The 18,866-nt window shown below is 39.7% G+C and overlaps 1 protein-coding gene across 1 annotated transcript in view; it reads left to right on the top strand.

Annotated features, from left to right (window-relative positions):
• Positions 1-18,866, top strand: part of LOC121955228 (protein-glutamine gamma-glutamyltransferase E-like) — a 145,228-nt gene continuing 126,362 nt past the window's right edge. The window contains exons 1-3 of the mRNA XM_042503080.1: positions 1-254; positions 429-483; positions 2,356-2,474. Coding sequence (XP_042359014.1) covers positions 2,467-2,474 — 8 coding nt within the window. The 5' untranslated portion in view covers positions 1-254; positions 429-483; positions 2,356-2,466. The remainder of the gene's footprint in view (positions 255-428; positions 484-2,355; positions 2,475-18,866) is intronic.

Here is an 18,866-nt window from a genome sequence, read left to right as displayed (position 1 = left end):
CGCCTACAAATTGGACTAAATGCGGCTTTTGTTACTTACCTGACTTAGTTTGTTTGCCTTATGTGTCAGTGAAGAAAATATCCTTAAACCCAGAGGTTCTTCCCGTAACTTTATTAATACGTGAGTAACGGACATTCTCGTGTAACGTTAACGTTAAATTAGCGAACGTTACTCTGAAATGTAACAGCTGAAGTCGACTCAACGCCAACCTCCTCGGTCAGCTGGTTGTTTTCTGAAGAAAGGAGACGGTAAAGGTGTTTGGAAGTTAAAAGTTTTTCAGCGGTTCCGAGTGTGGTTCACTGTTGTTGAATTTAAAGTTTGTTTGTTCAGTACAGCATTTTGTTATCACATTTTATGGCTAACGGTAGCTGAAGGTAAGCTAACAGATAACGCTAACGTTGGCATCCTCGTGCTTTTTTCCTTCAAAGATGTGAAGCCCAGAAGCTCCGAGTCATAAAGAGCTGCTGTTTACTTAACCTACAGGTACGTCTGTTTTAGATATATGAGTTCCCACAACTTTGTATAACTGTTACTGCGGTTTTATTGTCATTTTTTGGGGTGAAAACCGGCCTTTTTCACCGAAGACATTTTTACATGTCACTGTAGGAAAAGCACAGGTGTAAGTAATGAAATTAATTTTGGCTGAATTCCATTTAGTTGCTTTTGGGCTGCTTTCAGGGTCCTGGTATCGCGCATGCAATACTCACTGTCACTGTCACTGTGACTCTTGAATAGACCAAAGCCATTGTTTGTGTCATTAGTCACACCTGTGCTTTTCCTACAATCACAGGCCAAAATATCTGAGCATATCTGAGGATCTATCTGTGCGTTCCAATACCCATACTGCCATAGTGCGGGGGGAAATTAAATGTATATATATGTATATATATATGTATGTCCCAATGCAGAAAAAATCATGAAGTTCTAATACATCCAGGTGGATTTTGCAGCATGCAAGCCAGGGGCACATTCATTCTCAAAACAGTGTGTACCGTTTTGCTACGGTTTTAAGGTTGAATGATGTGTTTCCTCAAAGCAGTGTGAAAAGGTGTGCAACATGCTTTGTGGTATGTTTTCTTCTGTTGGATTGGTCTGTCAGAGTTGAACCCAATCAGCAGCGTTGTCAGTGTAAACCAAATTGTGTTAAATCTTTACTTATTGTACATGGATTTTTTTTCTTTTTGTTCCACACTTGCAACATAGACCAAAGTTTTCCAACAAAATCAAGCGCCCTTTGAATTTATTTAAATAAACTCTGCAGTATAAGGCAGTGCTCCTGCATTACACAACAGGGTGTACAATGAATTAATGCACCACTGTTGCTTTTCTGGCTATTCTTACCCACAATCCTCTCCACAGCGGCATATATGTCACATCTTGGCAGCGTATTGACAGCTGACCGGAGCCACAATGATGAATGACAGCGCACTCAAGTGACTTATCACCAGCAGATTGGTACTAATAGAAATATAAATCGTTTAAGTGAACAAAATAATCAGTAAGATTCCCAAACAAAAAAGTGAGAAATGCATATGTGGACTAATTGAATACATATAAAATGTTAGAATCCCTAATGCATGCAGTTATAACTTAAAAGTTAAACATTGCAAAGTAACAACAGCAGAGCCTTCCAGGTTGATCGTTGTCTTTGGTGAACTTGGAGAACAGCTTTTTATTTTATCTCCATGGTAACAGATATGTGAGAGCGAGGGTCTAAGTTCAGGGCACAGTGTTATAAAGAAGCAGTATGTCCTGACTATGTGTATATTGCATCCAACAGTGCATACTTTGTGAGGGCGGCTGCAGTGCCTACTAATAGAAAGAAAAATATGCGATTCGGAAAGCACCCCGTGTAAGTTGGTTGGTATACCACTTTGGTCCATACTGGAAGATCCTAGCCACCGTTGAATTGGTTATAGCGACATTTTCTGAAGGCATGAATAATTCTTAGAATATGAGTGTACACATAGTCATAATGAGCATGCAGACACACTGACACAGCTGTGGCTAATTACAGCTTTATAGAGCCTCTGGTTTGACAAGAGGTTTCTGTTTTTACACATTATTTCTATATATGTATTTTTATCATAAAGTACAATAGAAGCCACAGGTGCATGGTGAAAATATTACTTCTCAGACGTTTTGATGTTATATATGTCATTATTTTAACTGTAATTGTTTTTGAAAACCTTTTTTTTTGTTAGGTGAAATTGCATTTGCATATTTTTATTTTATTAAACTTAGTAGTGCACAGACCATTTGCTCAGTCAGCTAGAGGCTTTTCTGAGAAAACATATGCATGTAAGCCCAGTGTTTGACACTGCTCTGCTAATAATTTGATTTCATTTTATTTAGAGTGAACTCAGCCTGGTGGCAAGACAGCAGTGGCTCTTGGTTCTCTCAACTCCAAACTTCAAACAACAGATTTTGCTGAAAGGTGTTTGTCACAAGACCAACTCCACGTGCATGCATAAGTAAGTAACTGAACAAGTAACTTCTTAGAAGGAACATACCTTGAGCTCAACAAAACAACATAGGCAATGAAAATCTTCTGTCCATTTGTTCTCTGTCTATTTTCCAACCCTGAATTATTAAGGGTTTCCCCAGTTTCACAGTTGCCACCAGTGCCTTGTTCTTAGTATGTGACCCCATTGTCAATCAAACCTTTAGCCTAACCAAGTCAGTACTGTGCTCTGCATGCTGATATCGAAATTATGACTTCAACACAATACCTGCCCAAAAAATCTCGATACTGATACTGAAATGATACCATGGCAAAAGGAAAAGTAATGAAATAATATATAAGATGAGAGTCCTGATAGGACAGAAATGAAGGGGTCCGCAGAGGATAGGTACTTACACTACATTTGAGCTGTTTTATTATGAATTTATCAACATTATTTTTGTAGAAATTAACTTTTAACGGAAATCTTGCATTTAGCCATCAGTTTTTTCTTGTCTTGCAAAGTCAACAGTGCTATGTTTAAACTGCACACAAGAGGGTGCTGTTATGTAATTACTGAGGGGATGTAATGAATGAACTATGGGCTCCTGATCAAGACAGATTAACTCAGCTGCTGCTCTGTTCACTCTTTTTGCATTTTTTGAGTCTTTGTCACACTTTTTGTTGTTTTCAAACACAGCTGGAAGGTATTCAGCTGCCTCAGCTGTGTGGTTGCAGATTTTGCTGCCATGTGTTTTTGTGCCTCATGGGGTTGGAGAGATATATAAATGATGCTGATGTTAGTTTCAACAGTTTAGTAATTCAGTTTGACTATAAAAACAATACACACAAATGACAGTAACTGTAAGTCTGTCCCCTTTGTGATCAGACTCTAAAAACTCAAACCCAGGATTATTAGCCTGCGCACATGGTGCACTGAAGATGACTGAACACAAACTACAATCTACACCTCCTTATTAACGGAGGTCTCTTCCCTGTATGTATGGTGGCATGTAATTATGTATTATCACATTCGCTAGCTAACCTGTCGCTCTTTGAATTCCCTAATCTTGTCGGCATGTCTGTCAGTGAGATGCTTTGGATGCTTTGATCTTTTAGACATGGGCTTTGTGGTGTGCGTGGGGTTAACCTGACTGTGGGCAGGGTAAGCAAATAATACTATTTTGGCTCCTTGCGTCTGCTTTGTCAATAAGCCGTTGACAAGCATCTGAAGCGTGAGCAGCCATGGCTCTTGCTCTGCGTGTCACCAGGAAAGCAAGCAAATGTTTGGCGTGCCCACAGTGCCTGGTGGGAGTGACAGCAGAGCTCAGAACAGCACACATCCACACACGCCCTCCGCCTGCAGGGAGTGAAAGCAGAGCATTAAACAGCACGCTCTCAAACACAACCTCACTGTCGCAAGCAGAGAAACGTGGCTCTTTATGAAAAGCTGCCATTCATAAAGTATTGGTACTAATAAAAGGTAGTATTGTATCATTTTAAACAGCTGGGTACCGCGATACTTTTCTAGTATAGGTATACCGTGCAACACAAATGCCGAGTACAACTGCGTGACAGGCTCTCTCTCATCCTGTGTATATAAGCCTCTCACCGGATAATAGACAATATCTAATCTATTTAATTGTCTTGTTCTCTTGTCCTTTTTACTCATTTGAGCATCACCATCTGTGATCTGCAAATTCTCTTTGCTGTGGGTAAAAACAGACTACGGCGATTCCTCCAGGCTTTGGCCGTATGGCCTCAGCTGTCCACCAAACAGCTATCCAACCCATATTTCTGGATGGTATGGTGGTGCTGATGGTACTGGATGTTTATTTTTTAACTTCCTCTGCCCGTTTCTCATTCATGCATCAACGCTGGCTGGCATGCACATCCGTTCGACAGCTGTCCCCTTTGATCAAATGCTTGGCAGGCAGCGACAGAGCTGCTGGTATGGGTGTCTCTTGGCGGGTAGCTGCCCCTGGCACAAGGCAAGGACGGGGAACAGATGTTGAGGAGGGGGGAGGCAGGACACTGCAGGTCTTGGATATGGTATACAGGCTGGACTTGAGAGATGGAATCAGGGAAAGAGGGGAATGGATGCATGCACCACGCAAGCAACTAGGCATTGGTGTTGTAACAGGATTATTGTATACCAGGGTATTTAGAAATCCAAACAGTATGATTTTAAATACCCTCAAAAATACAGACCGTCATCTTTCTTCTAACTTCATACTGGAGAGGCTGTAATGAGGATGTTTTGCATACAGTGCGCATCATGTGCCCCAGAGGTTGTGTATGGACTAGACAGCATGCATGAACAGTGTGTGTTCACATTAGCAGCATTTGACGCAGCAGCTGCTGCTGCAGCCTACTGTTATTACTGCTGTATTTTGACAATTAAAAGTACATACTTCACTCATTTATGAAGCCGTGCATGCTACTGCATTGTCAGCACCACGGTCCTGCAAATGCATTACAGTGCAAAGCCTGTGTCAACAACTGAAGGGATTGTGTGGACAGAAATGTTGTCAGATCACTTTTATTTTTAAAAGAGAAACAGAAAATGTTGTATGTATGTAGTAAAACAGATAAATCTGTATTTCCTCATGTCTGTGACATATAAAGAGATTGAAACATGTAGTAAAATGCAGGCAGTATAGAGTCAATATAATGATCAAAAGATAATTTTTTTATTGTCTAGTTTTGCTGCAAACCGCACGCGTCATGTGGAAAAAAATTGGGGAGACATTGTTTCTCTAGATGTGCCACAGCTGAGTGCTGCTCACGCACACTGCTCAGCAGTTGAATTTCTGTAATGCTTACGCAGTGCTCCTTTTTGTAAAAGTTTCAGCCCACACAAACTTGAGTTAAACTCGTACATGCGTTCTAATGAACCTCTCAGCTTTAACAATACCCTTGCAGTACTTATCTGGTAGAGTTTATTGTCCTCAGTACACTACAGATCTCGAGAATATGCTGAGTGCACAGCATGAATTAGCATTAGCACCATTTTAGCTCTCTCTTTGACAATTAATTTTAAGTGGGTAACTGCACTGGACATTCTCCTGGCAGGGCATCGACCTAGGGTTTTCATTTTGGATGCTTTAGGGAATATTCTGGGCATTTGTCCCATATCAGCATTTTCTTCTGTGGGCTTTAAAAAAGAAATAGAGAGCATAACCTGATATATCAAGCATGCTTTCCTATATCACTTTTATGTACTTCATTAAGAGTCAGCCTCAGTATGGCTCAATGCATCCACAACTTTCCAAGTTATGACCCTTTACTGTTACTCAGCCCTCCTTTAACTTTTGATTGTGAAATAATTTTTTTCTTTAAATATATCAGCGTTTCCTACAGAATCACAGTGTATGTGTGGTGATAGCTGACCATGCTGAATGCAGCGCAGCAGGTTTCCATGAATCCTATTTTTCCTCCTAAGCTGCACTTGTCAATCATGGGCTGGATAATTAATCAGTCCATCCGTTCAAACCTGATCAGATCACATCAATGAATGAGAGGAGTTGTTTGCAGATATTTGTAAGCAAAAAGCAAAGTTTTAGACCCAAGAAAATTAACAGCTAAGTTTCACTTTCAGTGATGATTGGGGGGGCATCTTTAACTTTTTTGGGGGGTAGATGGTGCCTATGGCTATAGATAACCCAACAGTATATACAGTATATTACAGTAGTGCTCCTAATTAACATTCTAGCTCTAGAAATGTAGTTTTGGCAGTAGATGATTTAGTTGTTGCAGCCCATCACATCTTTCATTACTTCCTCTTATGTCATAGGTATGTTATCAGTCACCCTCCTCCCTTGAAATCATATTTAAAGGCAACCAGAGCACCCGATGGATACATTTTTGAAGATAGTTTCTGTCATGTTAGAAAGTTCTAATCATGCTGATGTATGTTTAAGTGTTCCATTTTCTGATAAGTTTGGTTTTAATTCTTTATTTGATGCTATAAAAAGGGGGTGTGATGTCATGGTAGACAGCTATGTGTGTCAGCCTGTGTGCTTGTGATCAATGGTGCTTTACACTTATCTGGCAATTATAAATATACAGAGACTGTACATATGCGCTTGTATTATTGCAGTACAGCTATTTCTCCTGCTTCTCTCTCTAAAGCCACGATTACTGTACCAAGCTCTCTAAGACGAAATATCCCACACCCTTTTGTAACAGGCTCGTTCATGATGCCTTGTCAGGACCAAGGACAAATGAAAGGAGACAAACTGTAATCGGTGTGTCTGAAATTAGAGCAGTGGGAGGGGTGCAGGGAATCAGTCAGTATCTTCCGAGTTTCATTTCAGCATGGACCATTAGCTGCAGGCAGGTCATTGACATTCCTGGTCACGATGTTTAGAGCCCTGCTGCCTGCCACGATGCCAGTATGAACCAATCAGGCCACTTGAAAACACAGAACAAAGGCACTAATGAAATTTGATGGACATTTTGTATTGGCTGAAAGACTTCTGGAAAATATAAAATAGACCTTTGTTGTGCTGTCTATAGGAAAAAGAAATAATAACCCCAATACCCACCTCTATTTTGTGCTGAATGATTGCAGTTTGATTTGCATATCCCCCTGTCTGTCAAAAAGTTGTCCCAGGTGTTTCCCCTCACACCCTTTACTTTCATAACAAACCATCTGCCAGAGGCAAATCTAATGCTCATCACACCTCTATGGCTGACAGGTTGTGGTTGATGCACCACAACAGTTTTGCCATAATCCTGCAGATTGTGAATGAGAGACACTCTGAATTATTAAAAGATTGCTCTTGGCCATGATGCTCATAGCCAGGTTGCCAACATCGGCATATTGATGAGAGTAATCTACTGATTGAAGGATCCACAAAGTTTTAGCAGAGTTGGTTGAATTTTAGATGAGTCATTGACAGAAAAATGACCTGGAGTTATGTGTCCAAATTTTGAAATCAGCGTGGACATCACAAAAAAAGTCTCTGGGACTGCAGGTGCTATGACTTTTAATCACTTTTGCATAGTGACAGTTGTTTGGTGTGCAGATGATGTTCTGATGTTTCAATGGGCTGAACTTTTGGCATTCTAAATGTGCTTGCGGGTGTTTTGCTCATTGTCACTTTCATCAAATGCCCCAACAAGAGTGACTGAAATCTTGGATTTACACATTTATTAATGTTTATAAAACGAAGTACTCCTGCCAGTGGCAAATCCAATGATGATTACACCCCTATGCTAGACAGGTTCAGATACACGATCCAAATTAGCCTGAGGATGTGTATATAAAACGTTATCTTGTCTGTCTCTTCATAATGGTTCTCTGTAATACAAACATGTTGTAAAGTATTTTCATGAGCAGGCTACATACATAATGCATACATTAGGGCTGAAAGATATGGGAAAATAACGTAATGTGTATTTTTTTAGACCAATGCACCAAATCACACAAACTTAAGTGCACACAAACACTTGTCTGCTCTCAGCACATCCATCATACCTCTTTTGCGACGACACGCTCACTTAAATGAACAATGTAATACAGAGACTGCACTTAAACCTGGCCATGGTCATTATTACTTGATAGTAGAGCCCAACCAATATGGGATTTTTGAGACCAATACTGATACCAAGTTTATGGTAGAAAAATTCACAGATTACCGATATGGCCACCGATATAGTGAATTTTTGAAAATAGATTATTTCTATGTGGATTGTGCACTGATTTTGCACTGATATGACTATGCAAAAGTATTCAGAAGGCTGCTTTCTTAAACAACTTTTATTTAACAATTTACTTATTGCAAATTACACACAAAAATAAAGAATAAATAAAAATCATATGAACATCATTACTGTATGTGTTCAGCATCAGTCTTTGCTGACCATTCAAATAAAGAATATAAAAAGTAAAATACACATCAGCACTGTATTGTCTTTGCTGAACATTTAAATAAAAATAAATACAATAAAATAAATAGCTAAATATACATCAGTACTGTTCAGTATCAGTCAATTGCTGACTATTTTAATACTGCCACGCATTTAGGGGCAGGTTGTAAAACAGGCAGCATGGTTTCTCAGCATTTACACCTGCCAGGGAGCTCTTCTTTTCCGCATAAATGTTCCCTGTTGTGCTAAACACACTCTCACTGGGGATGGAGGAGGGTGGAGGAGTATTGCGTTTGAGTTATAGTGGAACTATAGAGTGGAACATTCTCCAAAATGTCAGGAAGCACCACAGCTACAGAACAGTCCCTAAGTAGGCCTAATGGCTTTGTTGTGATCTCTGCATATTTACATGTTGTGCTGCTTGTTGGGAGTTGGAAGGAATCAAACATCAGACATCAGTTTATTCTTTCAATATAACTGAGCTGGAAACTCACTACACCTGAATTCACACTGCGAGCACCATCTCCTCTTGTCTGCTTGTCACCGTCACACACACACACACACACACACACACACACACACACACATCTGGTGCAGGAAGCGAGAGAGGGGAGACGCTCGTCTGACGGACGCTGACACGGTGTTCTGCGGTTACTGAGGGCAGCGAGCAGGTTAATAAATGACAGTGTATTTCCTCCTTGTTCCCAGATGATCTAAATAAGTCGCTAAATGTGTCTCTTGTTGCTTTTTAAACATTACGCCGCCGAGAGGGCCCGAAAAGCTGGATGACCCCATATTAAAGTTAAGTTCTATTACATTGTTATGTTGATTTGAATGCTTGAATTGTTCAGCCCTAGCATAAAGTTTTATCACAAGGGATTTTCAGAAAAGTTGGGGGGAAATAGATAAGGGATGGTAGCAAGAGTCAAGAGATAGAGGGTAGACTGGGGCAAGCATCTGTATTTTCAGTCGTCATCATTGTGTTTGATTGCTGTTACCTGAGATGATGGGCTGTTGGGGTCCACTTGTGATTGCAGTACACTTCCACCTGAGCCTTTTTTGTGAGAGACCAATTACAATAGGATAAGCTTAGGGGGAAGTAATAAATTAATGATGACTTAATTCCCTTCAGCTGCTTTGGTTTCAAGGTAATGTGTCACAGTGGGACACTTGAACATAATGGAGCCAACATTAATGTTATTAGTAACACAGGTGCTTTTCCTACTAAGACAAGTCAAAAGTCGAAAATGGCCTCTGGAGACACCTGTGTGTTCTCATTTGGATTAAACAAGTGCAGATGCTCAACTTCTCAAAGTGTGACAAAAAACGACTAATGACAGCTCTGGATCGGCTCAGACTGATAATGAATTCCACAATACAACAGCAGCTCACTGTTATTTAATCTAAAGTAGATAGTTGATATTTAATTATCAGAATTGAAGCTTTTCCATACCATTAACTTTCCTCACAGACCGTATAGTGTAGCTTTCGTCAGAAAAAGAAAGCATTGTCTGTTTATTTTACGAGATGTGCAGTTTCTCATTCAGATTAACCTCACGTTCATCGTTTTATTCCTGCCTAGTTAAAAGTTCCTTTCCCAGAACGTGACTTGACAGCAGTTAGGAAGAGTAGAGAGCAGACAGCAGGCGGAGCTTTCTGTCAGATTTGTGAAGGTACCAACATAAGGAAAGTACACTGGAGGAAAAGGAGCTTGGGCTGTTCCTATACTCTAGTTCTGAATGTGAAACACAGAATCTCGATGTTACCAGTGGATTTCCACAGAAGACTGATTGTCATCAGCGTTGGGTATCGTTATGTTTTTTCCTATACCAATGCCAAAACGATACTTTTTATATGGTACCGGTGCAAAAATGATGCCTGAACTGATACTTTTACCAAAACAAAGCACAAAATAATGGTCAACGATGTGAAATCATGGCTTTTTTTATTTTTTATTATAAAGGCCAATTTGAACTTGACATTAAATATAGTTGCTATTAAAAGTATGCTTAGATATATTAATGTGAAATAATATAAAATACTGTTTGCAAATTCACGTAACACATTCGCACAATCAACAACAATAATTATATACCAATAGTTACAGTGATAATAACAGCAAAATACATTTGAGTTGTGATCAGTTTTTGTCCACCTAACTCAGATGAGACTCGGCAGCCAGACATTTCTCTACTATCTGTTCAGGAGTGATTATTGTGAGGAAAGCTGGTTCACCTTAACAGTCCACCTTAAGGGAGCCTGGTCAGTTTCTAATGTGAGGCTAACGCGGCTTGCTAACTTCGGGGCTAACCTCCTGACTGTAATCAGCAGGTGGCAAGAATGACATGGGAACTTTGCTTGGGTCATGACGACTTGTAGCATTTATGTACTGAAAAATATCTCAAACTGTTAACACTACTCTGTTGTTTTTAACTTTATACAGTCTGTGCCGGTTGCTGCAGCCTCTCTGTCACTATCACCAATGCACACTAGCAGGCACATGCTCTCTCTCATTCTCTCGTCATCATACTCGTGCGTTTACAGTCTGACACAGAAATGAGGCAGCAAAATCAGAGTCATGATTTTGTTCAGTAGGTACTGCACATAAATGCACCGGTTTTGGTTTCCAACCCTACTTGATAGTCGGTGTGATCATGAATCAGCAAAAATCCTAGTAAAAGTGACAGTGCAAACTCCTAGAAAGAGGTATGGGAGTCTTTGCATATACGTTTGCAGTGCGTCTGACAGATAATGTGAGATACTAACCAACACACACTGAGTAAACTAAATCTGAGTATCTGGTTCCCCAACAAGAACAGGAAACTTGCTCCACAGAGAAGACACTGCATGAGATTCAGCTTTTTCCCCGAGTTATGCATATCATATTCTTTTTGACAAATGGGGTGCTAATGATCAAAACATAACTCACAGAGGCCGTTAAAGAGCCTGTCAAATTCAGCAGGCAGGTTGATGGGAGGAAGGGGAGATGTCATGTGTCAAAGGAACAGGTAACAATGCTACCACCCGTGAAACAAGGAGAAGATGTCAGTGAATAATGTAGATAGGAGTTTTATATGAGAGTGGTTTGACATGCTCATTTGACTCATCACTGAAGAGCTTGTAAAGCTGTGTGTGTGTGTGTGTGTGCGTGCGTGTGCGTGCGCGCGTGTGTGTGTGGGTGGGTGTGCGTGTAGGTGGGTGGTTGGGTGTGCTTATGTATTGTTATGTGTGTTTTTTAAAGCCTCCAAACAGCTATTTTTCTTTTCTTGTTTTAACTTTATCTGAAAGAGCCAATGCTTCTCAATTGAGCTCCTCTGACTTAAACTTGAAATGCATGGTGGTCTGTCTAAAAACAAGGCTTTTGAAATACAACTTTTTCACTTGACAGCTCCAGCAAAGAAAGAATAGGAAGTGAATTGAAGAGGAAAAACAGTGCACAAACAAAGAAGAGCGCAAAAAGAAAAAACAGGGAGGGAAGTAGCAATGATTCTAAGGTATAAGCAGAAATTGTAAAGTAGCCAAAGCCAGAGAGACAGGAAAGGTAAGCAGAGAATCAAGCTGTCAGCTGGTGGCAGCCACTTCTGATTCAGCCCATCGTAATCAGTTCTATTGTGAATAACTGAATACGGAATCACTTGAGGTTCATATTCCTCTGAGACTGAGACAGTCGTCTGCGTGAGTTTTTCATAATCACTGAAGGAGTAATGCTTTCAATTATCTGTGAGTGAGTACAGAAGCTATCCATCAGTGGCCCTTGTTGTTTTTCATCTGCACTAATTGGCATTTCCAGTGGCAGTTGGTTTGAAGTGATCCTGTCTCCATATGCAACCTGAGGTGCAAAACTTTTGCTATTCTCTATTTCTTTATGTTCTCTCTTCTCTTCTTTTTATCCTGTTCATCTCCCACCTACTCTGCAGATGTTGCCATGCTTTCTGTATTGCTCATAGTTAAAATATTTCAGCTCTGGAAAGATGGTCTTTCCATAAAACTGAGCTGTGTATGCAGTAGAGAGACGCAAATACTTTTGAAAATGGGGCTACAAGACCAAAAAAAAAAAAAACAGAGGAAAAGGGCTGTGGCATTCGCTTTTGCTCATGAGATAAAAAACCTACAATTACAACATTGCATTATGCCGTAGAACAATAAATGCTCCCACTGGTGGGTAACGTAATGCGTGCGTGTCCATTATGAAACACAAAACAAAATGACGGCTTGCTGATAACAAACGACCTCGTAATACAGTTGATCAGTATGCTAAAATACGTTTCTAAAAACATTTGAGGTGAGAAGTAAGAAACACAGTGGTTTACATTTGATCAGCATTGCTTAATTTTGAAGCTTGATTGCAATTTCTTTCTTTCAAATGTTTTCTTTCATTGACGATATGAAATAAAACAGAAAATGTACTGACATTTTTTTTTCTTCCCACCAAACAACGTTTACCTGTATCACAACACATCCATCCCATCAAAACACAACTCAAAACACAGATACCCACAGCCAACCACATAACGCTTGATCTCAATTTGAGAGAGAAAAAGAGAGGGGTGTCTTTCTCCAGACTTACAAAAATGTGGACGTGCAACCTGCAGTTTGAGCAGCAGCCCCAGAGCCAGTAAAAATTGTTGTCAAATAAGCAGGGATATCTGGGTACTGGCAAGATGGAGGGAAATCTAACACAGTTAATTTACACATATCAGTGTTTCCCATACATATACGCTTCCTGGGCACCCCTCCATTGCTGGAATATGATTAATATGCATGTATTTTGTGTTATTTATGTTATTTTCTGTTTATTTATTTTTTCAGTTTATGCGCTAATGGTAAGTCGTGCTATTTTATTTTTTTTAATGATTATAGAGTTGTAAGCCTATTATTTGCACACTATCCCCTCTGTTACTCATTTATGCATAAAAACATTTTGTTATGTAGGTTAGTAATAACTTAGTGCAACCTTGTCCTTGCGTTTCACACTCAGTCACGCCATGTCTGATCCTTATGTTGTTTCAGCTGCACACACATCTGTTGTCAGCCAGCTGCGAGATGTGGGATGTCAGTGATGTCCACACGCTCATCCACAATCACACTGAACAGCTGTGCATTTGACAGTGCAACAGTTTGCTGGAAATGTACATTTTCCGCCATGTCAGTAATGTGCCTCTCAACAGTTCTTGGTCACAGAGGACTTTACCTGGCAATCCATCAAACAAAACCTCTGTTGAGGACAGCTTACTCTATGTATTTACATCTTTAAATTACTTCCCACATTTAACAATACACTGGGAAATGTTATGGCTGCTCCCCGTAACCTGAGTTTTGTAGGTACAGTGTTTTAAACATGCTGCTTTGCTTTTGTTTTTTGACATTGTCCTCTTCATTTACTCAGCTTTGTCAGACTCATCTTTAAATTTTCTCATGCTTGCTTTAAAAAATTATGATTTTTGCTTTATGTTCAACTAATTTAAGTTTCACAACAATATGACTTGTCTCCTGTTGCAACAAGCCCAAATTGATTTAATCTGTTCAATCACTAGTTTAGCAGCCTGTACTTATGGAACCACACTAATGTAATATTATATTTAAGTCGTGACATTTTTAAATATTTCACTGTAGTATTTAATTTCTCAAATTCCACTGAAAATGGCTTTAAATGCACACACTGGTCCACTTGTCATAGTTCTGATCTAGATGTCTCTTGTGTCTCTCTGTTTCCCATTGTCACTTCTTGATGAGGTCAAGGACCTACATCATATCTTAGAAATTCACTATGATGTAGTTCCCTTGCATTAGGCCAGCGTCTAGGCCAGAGTTCCGCTATCAGACATTTTTTTGTCTGTCAGGGATGACAGTGTACTCTGACACACAACAAATGACCCTTTTAGTTTGTTCAAATTCTTATACAGTACTGGATATAAGACTTATAATCAGGCTGCACGTTCTCGTTCAAAATAGCTTTGAGATAAATTGATTTATTTTGGATTAACACTGTGTCAGTCTATTACCTTAGCAAATCAGCATTGTAAGACGTTTACTCTACTCTTTATTTTTTGTTGTTCATCCTAATGAGGAAAAGCAAGGGAGAAGCTGCAGCCTTCAAAATGAACATCTCATGGCTGGAATCTCAGTTTCCTAGTTTCACGCCCTCACTCCCTCCACATATCTTTATTCCATTATTTATGGTTGACAAGATTTGCCAAGGAAAGTGTTGCCCCACTTTTCCCTTTACCCCCCTCTTAAAATATGGTGAAATAAAGCTGAAACCAATCCGGCTTAAGGCCCTCTCTGTGTGTCCTCGCAGCCCCTTTCCATTGCTGTAGTCTTAATGAGCTGGAAATGAGCTCAGGCCTCTGTGTGCGATACAGATTGCAGTTGCAAAAGCGGGTTATCCTTTCCCAGGAATAGGCCTGGGATGACACGACACAACACCTTGTTGTTGTTCCCAAATCCGCAGGTGAACAATGGAACCACTGTGCACTGGCATCAGCTGAACCAGGGCTGCCAGCCTTGTCTCCTCTGCACACTTTGTTTTCTGCTGACGAGGGACAAGCCAAGGTGCAAAAGTAGAGCAAACAGCTAAATATAACGAAAAACGTTTGCTGCCGATGATCAGCAGAGTGCCCCTCTGTGAATACCTTAACACTATGCCTGGCTATGTGGGTGCCTGTTTGCATTTTTTCTTGAAATAATACAAACCTGAATGCGGTTGCATAATCTTATACCTTGTGTGCTTTGATGCGACGCAGAGCTTTGTTTAGCTGTGTGTAGTTGTATGCCTGTATATTGTTTGGGTGTATTACAAGTCTATAGCTTTGGGGTTTGTGAGTTTTTCTCTGGGAGATATGTGTTCAGTCTTTCCATTAACTATTGAAAACAACATCTGCTTTGGAGAATTCCTTGTCAAGCTCTGGATCCTGAAGCTGAAAAAGGCTTGAAGAACCATTTAATATGGGCTCCTGCTGCCACTGAACAGACATAATGCATAACTTTTAGCATTGGGAATTTCACAAAATGACATACTGATGGCCAAGAGGTTTTCTTGACATGTTTTTGGGTGCCGGGAGATTTTTCACACAAAAGTTTGAACCGACATATTCCTGTAACTCCAGCAAAAGTTTTCTTGTCCCTAGTAGCAAACTAAGACAAAACGTGTGGTTGGATTCAATTTGCACATTAGCTGATAGTCTTCAAGGGAGAGCTTAGATATGGATTTCTAGGGAGGGTTCTTGGAACATGATTTCAGCTTTGTAATTAAAATTTCATCAAGTAATGAAGTGGACCAGAGGCTAAATGAGCATAAAGGTTAATCATCTGTTCAATAGCTAGAAGGTCAGACTTTGTGTACTTTGGATTATGTGAGATATTATGTGTGTGCAGGCTGCTAATATCAGCTGTGCGCTGACATGAAACTAATGGACATGTTAAGTGTGAGCTCTGACAAGCATTGTCAATTAAAGGTTAATTGTTAATTATCACAGTGCGTGTAAGAAACACCAATAGCACAGCAGGAAGGAAACAAAAATTGTTTATGACCTTGAGACAGCTTGAATAGTGAGCTTGGTAAGACACTGAGAGGGAGAGAAAAATAGAAAGTGCCTGCACTATGTAATCTATGTTTGTGCATGTCTTTCTGTGTGTATTCAGCAGAGAAAGAGTCTAATTTTTTCTGCATGCTGATTACCAAGCGGCCTTTGTGCCTGCGTTCAAACTAACTGTAGGGTAAATGATTGCAGGTGAATTTGTCGGCCCTGAGAGTCTCATTTGGAAACATTGCTGCAATCACCTAATGGTCCATATCCGTCACCTGCATTAATGAATCTCTCTCCTTTACTCTTACTGTTCCTCTTCTTGCTCTCCCCAGCCCCCTTCAAAACTTGCATATCTTCAGTTGAAAGTGTGTTAATCCCTCTCCCACATTTCTCTCATCTCCTTACACTGATTCCTTCACTTCCCCTCATTTTCTGCACCTCATTCTCTCATTCTGCTTCTCTTTCTCTCACACGCTCTTCTTTTCTGCAGGCCTTCAGTGTGCTCTTCCATGCATGAACAAAGACAATCTCAGTGTATTTATTTAAGTACATGTTGATTCAGGTTGAAAATGAACAACTACAGAAGTTATTAAGTGGTCCAAATCTTGCCAGTGTGGCGGAAAATGAAATTTCCAACGATAGTTCATAGTGGATTGAATCTGTGTTCTGAAAATGTTTTTTCCTAAAGTGATACTCCATTTCAGTGGCTATGCACATAAAACCAAATCTACCAAAGAGTGCTCTGACTAAAACCTACAGAAAGTATGTGAATGTGCACCACATAATCACACATTTAAAAACAACCTACTACTGTAAGGCTTAGCTTATGAATTTTTGGCTGGACCGCAGCTTGCGATCACAGTGCTACACAGGGGTAGATTATGAAACATGGTCACAGGGTTTTCCGTGAGTGAGTGAATGAGTGAGTGATAGAGTTGGCACCATTGGTCAGTGTGACAGGGGATGTGATGTGTAGCTATTTCCCTTTTGGCTGTTGTTCTTTCAAATTAAAAAGGCGCGGACACGGTGGACACGCTGACAGACGCTGACAGAGATGACAGTCTGTATTACTGTAAAGCTATTCCTCATTCTCTGTAACCTGTGTAACGTAGTAGCATGGTGTAAAAATTGCAAGCTAGACAGCTAACAAGCCATCCGTGGTTGTTATTTCAGTTTTGGACAGAAGAGAGAGAGAGGATCACCTCATCAGTTTGTTTGAGGAACAGCTAAGTAATTAGCTGATGTGTGTCACATTGTATGAACAGGTGGTGCTGCCTTTATAAAGAGAAGAAGAAAATCAGACACTGAGACTGAAGTGACTCTCTCGTGCCTGGCGTGTGACACACGCTTTCATCGTCAGTCTCACACTCTTATGACACCAAAGCAAATCTCATGCCAAAACACTGCAACAGCAGAAGTGTTGAACAATCATTTAATGCAGTTAACAACTTTGACTGTAGAATACAGCTGAGTATTTGGCAACCGCAGATTATCATTATCATTATCATTATCATTATCAATATTGGGGGTCAAACAGATGATGGTTCGACAGCAGCATGGTGAGACAGACAGACAAACTGAATGGAGCTTCTCCTCACAGCACCAAACTGTCTGAATGAACAAACAGCCAAATATTCAGTGGTGGAAAGTGTCATCTTTAGACTTCTACAGACTATTTTGTTTTAGTTTAGGGTTTAGTCAGCATTGCTCCGTGTCTCATCCAGCTGCTTGCGCTAAGCTCTCATTATTATTACCAGATGTAGATGTATTGATTTGGGGGCCTGGGGCCGAAGGTACATTGCCTTATTTTCAACCTCTCTTAATTTAATACGAAATGTCCCTTAATTATGTCTTCAGTTTACTTAATACTTTACTTAAAAAAATCCCTGAAGAAAAAAAGTTGGGAACCACTGTACACCACTGTTTTAACCTAGTCATGTTCTTTGTCTTCAGATAAAACAAACACAATGGACACATTGAGTAGCATTGTTCGTTAGATCTGTATTTCAATCATGGCAAATAAAATAGGACAACAAAAATAAAACATAAGTAAGAAAAAAACAACATTCAGTAAACCAACATAAGTATTTCATGCCCGAAAAGGAGTAGGAGGAAGTGAATACTTTGTAGGTAATACTTTGGTATTAGTCCTCACTAAGTGATCTTTTAAACATTCCTCTCAAATCATGTGAATTTTCCTTCATTTGAAACACCTTTTGGATATTATTAGGAAGTAGAAGATTTTTAGCTCTGTACATGATTTAAACTGTTTTGAAATCAACCATATCTTTGTATTTTATGTGCTTTTATTTGATAAAGACTGGGTTTGTTGGTTCTCTGTAAGAGGTTTTGTTTCCAATTCTTATGGCTCCATTTTGAAAGATAAAGGTTGGATTTGTGCTTATTTTATATGTAATGTAAATATATATATAGCATAAAATATATGCTGCAACATCACATGTTGTAAAGCCTCTTCATATGGACTGCTACTCCTCCCATGCATGTGTAACTGTCCTGATTGAGTGGTTCATTGATTAGTTGGCTGGACCTGTGAGAATGCTGACTTGCCAGCGGGGCTTTAATGTTGAGTAAATGAGAGGATTTTTTTTTTTTTTTTGCTGGATCTCAGACAAAAAGCAGGACTGCTTGCATTAGCTGGAATCTTTAACTGGCATATTCAAAACCTAATTATAGCTTTTTAATTTAGCTCATAAATTTGAATCTTTTGAATTCACTTGAAACATAAGACAAGTGAACTGACACATTGGGTCTACTGCTTTAATGTGTGATACAGATTGTGAGCTCTTCTGCTGGGTAACCACCTCATTTCTTCCACAATAATCGACAGATTTATCTCAGCATTCTGAAAGCTCTTCACCACTGATTTGGAAACAGTACCTGGATAAATGCACCCAAACAGCTTTGTAAGGTAGATACCAGTTGTCCTAACATGCTCACTGTGTGGGGTCATTATTGATTTAGACTAATCCCACCCCATGTACAGGATTATCTTTGTCTGG

The sequence above is a fragment of the Plectropomus leopardus genome, chromosome 16, assembly GCF_008729295.1.
Source record: "Plectropomus leopardus isolate mb chromosome 16, YSFRI_Pleo_2.0, whole genome shotgun sequence".
NCBI classification, from domain to species: domain Eukaryota; kingdom Metazoa; phylum Chordata; class Actinopteri; order Perciformes; family Serranidae; genus Plectropomus; species Plectropomus leopardus.
This window is presented reverse-complemented; position numbering and strand designations above follow the sequence as displayed.